Here is a 6,722-nt window from a genome sequence, read left to right on the forward strand (position 1 = left end):
GAAACCTTGCCGCTCTTGGGGAGTGAAGCCAGCGTTCTTTTTGTTTCCTTTGGGGTTACGAAGATCAATTTCTTCATGAGCCACATTGAGGTCCCCACATAGCACAAGGGGCTTACGGGAAGCCAAGCCCTTCAGAAACTTTCTGAAGGCTTCATCCCAGCTCTGCCGGTACTCCAGTCTCACCAGACCACGGCCTGCATTAGGTACATAGGCTGTGACCAGCACAAATGACTCAAATTCAGCCACAATCACCCGGCCTTCTTGATCATGTTCTTCCTCACCTATAGAAATAAACTGAGGATCAGCATAACAGAACCAGAAAAGGAAAAGCATAGAACAAAGGGATAAACATCAGGGCGGGGGCAGTATTAACTGTGAAAAGCTTAGACGTTAGGAACCAACAGTCTCACCAATGCCATAGGACACTTTGAGTGGGCACTGGCGGGAAAGTAGACCCACACCACTATATCCTTCTTTGTCGGAGGGAGCTGACCAGTACTGATGAGAAAGTCCAGGCAGCTCTTGAAGTTCAGCTGGTAGTTTGTTTTCTGAACATTTCGTCTCTTGGAGGCACAGGATATCTGGGGCTTCTTCCTTCACCCACTGAATGAAAAACCTGGAAGGTTACCAACTTGGCAGGCTTTTAGTGAACAACTTCATGTGCACATAACCATCCCTGTGCATAAGTAGCAGGACAATTATAAATCATGCATTTGTAATTTGAAGAATGTCTTTAAATGATGTACTAAGGACACTATTTCTTCTACAACCAGTGGATAACTAACAGTATTGGTTGTTTTTTAAGATTTTTTTTATTTATGTGAATGTGAGTGTATAGTACAAGTGTGCAGGTGCCCATGGAGGCCAGAAGAGGACATCAGATCCCCTGGAGCTTGAGTTACAGGCCTTATGAGCCATCCCAGGGGGTGATGGGCACCCAACCTGGGTCCTCTGAAGAGAAGCAAGTGACGTCTGCACTATCCCTCAGCTTAGAACTTAGTATCAGATGGGGGATATGCTAGAGCTAGAATGAAGTCCTGGAAACCGGCTTTTGCAACTTTCTCGGGAAGAGGAAAAGGTACTTCACGAGGGGATTGTAATGGAATTGAAGGAAGGGATAGATATTTAGGTAACAGTCGATGAACCATCCCACTAGAAAACTACAGGCCAGAGATAAGTAACATCCTGGCGGCTGAAATCAGGTGACGCACCCCGGGATCAGGCTGTCAAATCCCCTCAACTGTACTCACATCTAAACCTTTCTTCTTAATCCAGGCTCGAAGCCCGTCCACATTCCAGGAGCATATCTTGATTGTAGCGGATTTGCCACTGGGCGAGGTTTTCTGATCTGGAGGGTCCTCATACAGAACTGCGCCGTCTCCTGTCGCCTCTTTCTCGTTTTTCTTTGCTCCCACCTTACTCTTCTTGGTCTCTGGCTCTGTAAAAGCGAGTTAACAGTGATACAAGCTGGCGGTTTCCAACCCCAATCCAGAGTTATCTCTAGGCCCAAGCGCACCTCTGCTGCCCTGACTTCTCAAACACCTGCACAAATAACTTGGCCTCTCTACCTTTCACGGTGGTTAGAAACACCCATGCGCAGTTCGCAAGGACAGGAAGGAGTTCAGTGCAACTCCCTTACCCCGCTGGGGCTCTTCCCCGTCTTCGGCCGCCACTCTCTTTTTCCCACGCTTTGGCATCCCTGTGACGAAAGACGTCCGGCGCCTGGACCACGCCGCGAACCGAAGTAGCGTTTTTACTACGTTGCCTACAGACGAAAAGAAAAGTCAAGTCCACGAGGAGAGGAACGAGCCTCGCTCCTCAAGCGGTCCCACGCCTCCTGCCGCCATTCGGTCCTGACTTCCCGCACCTCCCGGCCCCGCCGCGCGGTCCAAACTGCAGCATGCCCGCATCGGTGCCCGCCCCAGCCGCGGCGTGGACACCGAACCCACTAGAACAAGCTTTACTCAACCTCCGGGCGCAGCCAAGAATCCCCACCAAGCACAAAGAACCGAGAGCGCCCGTCCCCACGTGGGCGGCTGGCGTGGTCACGTGACCCGAGAGCCCACGTGGCCTCGGGGCACGGTAATTGGTTGGCACGGCACCACGTGACAGAGGCCCCCTGGCTTGGCGCTCCCGCGGCGCCGGAAGGTCCCGAGTCTCGGTTCTCGGGCTGTTCTCGGTGCTGCCGGTTCCCGAGGATCCCGAGTCGGGGGCGGCCGAGCTCCCAGGCTGCGGGTGCAGTGCGGCCCGCCATGCCCGCCGTGCTGGGGTTCGAAGGCAGCGCCAACAAGATCGGCGTGGGCGTGGTACGCGACGGCCTCGTGCTGGCGAACCCGCGGCGCACCTACATCACCGCCCCGGGCACAGGTGAGCGGCCGCGGCCGGGACTGGGCTTCTCCGCGCCCTGGCTCCCCGAGTGTTGGCACTGCAGGTTTGCCGCCCCTTAACAAACCCTGGCGACGGAACTCCTGCAGTCACAGGTTCACGAACCTGGGTCCTGTGGGTTCGTCCAGAGTTCGTCGAGAACCGTGTTTGTTATGAGCGTTGAAAAATATGTGTTACAGACTGCTCTGTAGCTGCACATGGAGTGTTTTTCACTACAGCAAGATGGTGTACTAAAGAATAAAAATAGAATGAAGAGAAAAAAGAAAAAGCAGGACTCCTAGCTGAGAAGGGGCTGGCTTTACAAAGCTTTTACTAAATCTTTTATGTTTCTGTGCCTTACTCATAACATGAAAATGGGTATCACTTGGTCTTGACTACGTAGGACCCCAAGACACTGTGCAAGTTCTTTAAAAAATATTTTGTTTTTATGTGCCTGCACCCATGTTGGGCAGTGCCCGTGGAGGTCAGAAGAGGGTGAAACTGGCGTTTTATACAGTTGTTAGCTGCTATGTGGGTGCTGGGAATCGAACCCAGATCCTCTGCAAGAGCAGTCAATGCTCTTAACCGCTGAGCCATCTCTCCAGCCCCTGTTATAGAACATCTTAAAGATCAAAAAATATTCCAAAAAAACATTTGTATGATCAGTCTTTAGTGTCAGATTGAACAGGGGTGAACAAAGATATTACACATCATAAAATATTAATTTCATGTTTTCATATACATATCTAATTTTTAAAAAAAATATGTTCTATTGCTGGGCATGGTGGCACATGCCTTTTAATCCCAGAACTCCGGAGGCAGAGGCAGGGGGCTCTCTGTGAGTTCAATGCCAGCCTGGTCTACATACTGATTTCCAGGATAGCTAGGGCTACAGGGAGACCCTGTCTCAAAAAGACCCAAAAAATGTGCTATAATTTAGGGTAACATATGTATTATCAATTTTCACAGATGTTTGTAATACAAAATATAAAAAATAATGTACTTATATTTGAGGAGGAAGCATACAAATTTATTTCATGTTAATTAGTAGAGGTAATAAACATTTCCATTGAAATCTACCTGATGACTTCATATCCATACTCAGGTGCCAAGGTTCTGAGTGTAACTGACTGTGACTAGTAATAATCAGATACATAGAGATTAGAGACACATGTGCAAACATCTGAGCATTAAGTAGCATTAAAAATGAGTTTCTCTGTATGAAACAGCATATTTTAAAATGAACTGGAGATCTTTTTTAAAGGTTAAAACCTCATTCAATTTTATGTCTTATAGGGATTATACTGAGTACAATATTGTATAACTGTATGAATTCAACTGTAAACCTAAAAATTTAGCCAATTTTGAAAGAGATGAACCTTAGCTCTGGAAATTGTTATTGCATATGTCAATGACGTATTCAATTTTATGTCTTATAGGGTTTATACTGAGTACAATATTGTATAACTGTATGAATTCAACTGTAAACCTAAAAATTTAGCCAATTTTGAAAGAGATGAACCTTAGCTCTGGAAATTGTTATTGAATATGTCAATGCTGTTGTAACGAAATGCTTCTTCTAAGTATGTGGCTGTTAAATAAATAATTTAGAAAAAAAAGGTGTAAAAAACAAGATAGAGTGACCCAGAGCATCCCCAGTGGCTCTCCTCAGGGGGCAGTATTGACCTCAACCCTGTCCCTGTACTCCTGGAAAATGTTGAAGATCAAAGAAATCCCCTCCTTGTTTGTGTTTTGGGAAATCACTGTTACTTAAAAGACTTGGGTGAAACCGATGGCAAGGCCTCACACACCGACCCCCAATCCCATCTCATCTCAACTCATTGATATGTTCAGGTCTGATGCACTTACTGATCTGTTCATAATGTTTTACTGGAGCAAACCTCAGTCTCATATCTTTCTTCCAAAGCCTTTGACTTTTTCATCAAACCCAGGTCCTGGGCAAGAACAGTCAGTGCTCTTAACTGCTAAACCATCTCTCCAGCCCCAGGGTTAGTCTATTTTGGATAGAACAGCAACTATCAAACTCTGCTTAGCCTTGAGTTACTCCAGTTACATAGTAACAGTTTTTACCGATATTACTCCATTTTGAGCATAAATGCTAAGGTAGAATAACCTTGTTTACACAGGAAAGTACCGCCATTTACCGGCATTCCCAGAGTCACAAACTCATAAGTAATTTATCTGTGCTGGTAAATAATTATAAATGAGAATATGTCATATATCAGAAACAGACAAAATTATTGATCGCCCTTGCCTGAGACTGTAAAAGGAGCACCCCAAGACTGAGACATGGTAGGCACACTCACCTGGTCACTTGTGAACTTTGTCCAGGAAACGTGCCGGAGCGAAGGAGCTCTGCTCATCCCTGGACGCTTGCTAAAGCACGTTTTCTTCAGCCTGTGATACCTGGCCTACTTCAAGATGGTACTCAAAACTGCTGCTACGAGATCTACACTTGACAACTCTGTGCCTGAACAGCTCTGCACCTGCGCCTTGGTTTGCAAAACTTACCCTATCCTCTACAGAAGATTTTCCTTGCCATCTCCCTTAGCTCTCTGACTCTACTTTCAGTACCGCCTCTGTGAGCCTTCAGTCACGCACAGCTGTGTGATGTGTAGCATGTGATCTTGTGAAAACAAATGCTAAAACAAATGTTAGTGCTAAAATGAATGTGAGGGTGAAAATGGCAAAGCTGGGGAACAGTGAGAAAGGTAGATAAGAGGGCTTGCAGTTGCTATGAGACAGCTAAGTTGACCAGAAAAGAGGAAGGATGAGGCTCTGAGGGGGGAAAAAAGCCTAGCTTGGTCTTGGCAGGCTCTGGCCAGCTCTCAGGAAATACCCCCACACCAAGGAGTGATGCAAGGCACTGTTACCCTTTCCCTTAGTAAATTTCTCAGCTTTGTGGGCGGTCACATACTTACACATCTTCTTAAACGGAATGCATCTAGTTGTAACAGACTGAATTGTGGGTAAGGGCAGTTTCTAAGAAAGTTTCCACTTATTCCAGGAAGGAGACCACCCAGCCATCCTAAGGGTGGGCAAGGGGAGGAGAAATGGGAGACTAGGAGTCGTAAGTCCAGTTACCAGGCAGCCCTTTGTGCTCTGCTCAGTCTGTCCTCTGCTCCTGAGAGTGGACGTACTTTCTACTTTTGCTTTCTCATCTGCTGAAATCCCTTTCTTACCTGTGTCCCCACATGAATTCTTCTCCTTCTGGACCTCAAGAACTGAGACTACTACTGTGGTTGGGATTGGAGGGAGTCCAGGATGAGGCACGTCTCCCTATTCACAACAACCTTAGAGTTAATACTGGTTTATATAAAGGAAGTTGTGATTGCTGGGGCTGTGGATACAAGTAAAATCAGGAATATTAAAGCCAATGAAACTGACCTAGGCTGTGAATTTATATTCATTCAATAAATTGTTTTGTTGTGGGCAAACATGTGCCTGTCTCTGACATAGCTGAGTGCACTTACATAGACTGCAGTTATTGTATTTATAAAGGGTGTGGCTATTGTGTCCACTATTTTCAAAATGCATTGCTGACAATATACCCGTTGTATATAGTATAGCAACTGTGTCTACTAGGCATCATGACACCTGTATTAGGACAGGTGGTGTTTGTGATGGTGAGTTAACTATGCTGCTGATTAAGACAATCTGGAAGTTCATCCTTCCACAGTGTGTCTAGGTGGCACTCAGCAAACATTTCCTGGGAGGTTTTGTCAGGAGGGGGTGCATGAGGAACTGGAAGGCTGGAGGAGGGAAGGACCTTGCTCCTTCACATTTGCTTGTTCTTGGTAACAGTGTTACCAAGGGATGAGTCTCCCTGGCTGCAGCAGCTGGTTCTGGTTTCTAGGATTTAATCCATTCTCCGTATCCAGCCTCAGTGCTGAGCTTCAGATCAGCAGCAGTCTGGGACTGCTCCCTCCTCTGGGTCCTGAGTCCCTGCAGCCCAAGGATTCCCTCTGCCTAGTTGAACGGCAGCTGCTTCCTGCCTTAAGTCCCTCTGCTGCTGCTGTGTTCCCTTGTCCCTTCTAGCCCTCCATATCTCTTCCAGCAATTTCTTAAATTGTCTGTAAAAACAACTGCTTTGATTTCTGTTTTCTGACTGGGCCTTGATCCAAATATCCCAATATTATCATCCAGACACACCAAAACTAGTGCAGATTGTTAGGGATATGCTACTGCAGCATTTAAAGACCAATGAAATACATTTTTGGTGTACTGCATGGAACTGGCAAAATGATTTAATCTAAAAGCTGCTGACACACACTAGTTAGATGGTCAGGGGCTAGGGGTGTCAGTCAGAGGTAGAGTTTTTGCTTAGCATGTATAAT

At 46.3% G+C, this 6,722-nt stretch overlaps 1 protein-coding gene across 1 annotated transcript in view; it reads right to left on the reverse strand.

Annotated features, from left to right (window-relative positions):
* LOC103724467 (DNA-(apurinic or apyrimidinic site) lyase-like) overlaps positions 1–2,006 on the reverse strand; it is a gene marked incomplete at its 3' end in the record, with an annotated part of 14,519 nt that extends 12,513 nt beyond the window's left edge. Inside the window, exons 1-5 of the mRNA XM_008821563.3 lie at positions 1,868–2,006; positions 1,640–1,765; positions 1,251–1,438; positions 411–603; positions 6–281 (exon numbers count right to left, since the gene is read on the reverse strand). Coding sequence (XP_008819785.1) covers positions 6–281; positions 411–603; positions 1,251–1,438; positions 1,640–1,765; positions 1,868–1,910 — 826 coding nt within the window. The remainder of the gene's footprint in view (positions 1–5; positions 282–410; positions 604–1,250; positions 1,439–1,639; positions 1,766–1,867) is intronic.
* Positions 2,007–6,722: the final 4,716 nt, after the last annotated feature.

This window comes from Nannospalax galili, unplaced genomic scaffold, assembly GCF_000622305.1.
Source record: "Nannospalax galili isolate Female #2095 unplaced genomic scaffold, S.galili_v1.0 scaffold1048, whole genome shotgun sequence".
In the NCBI taxonomy this organism is placed as follows: Eukaryota; Metazoa; Chordata; class Mammalia; order Rodentia; family Spalacidae; genus Nannospalax; species Nannospalax galili.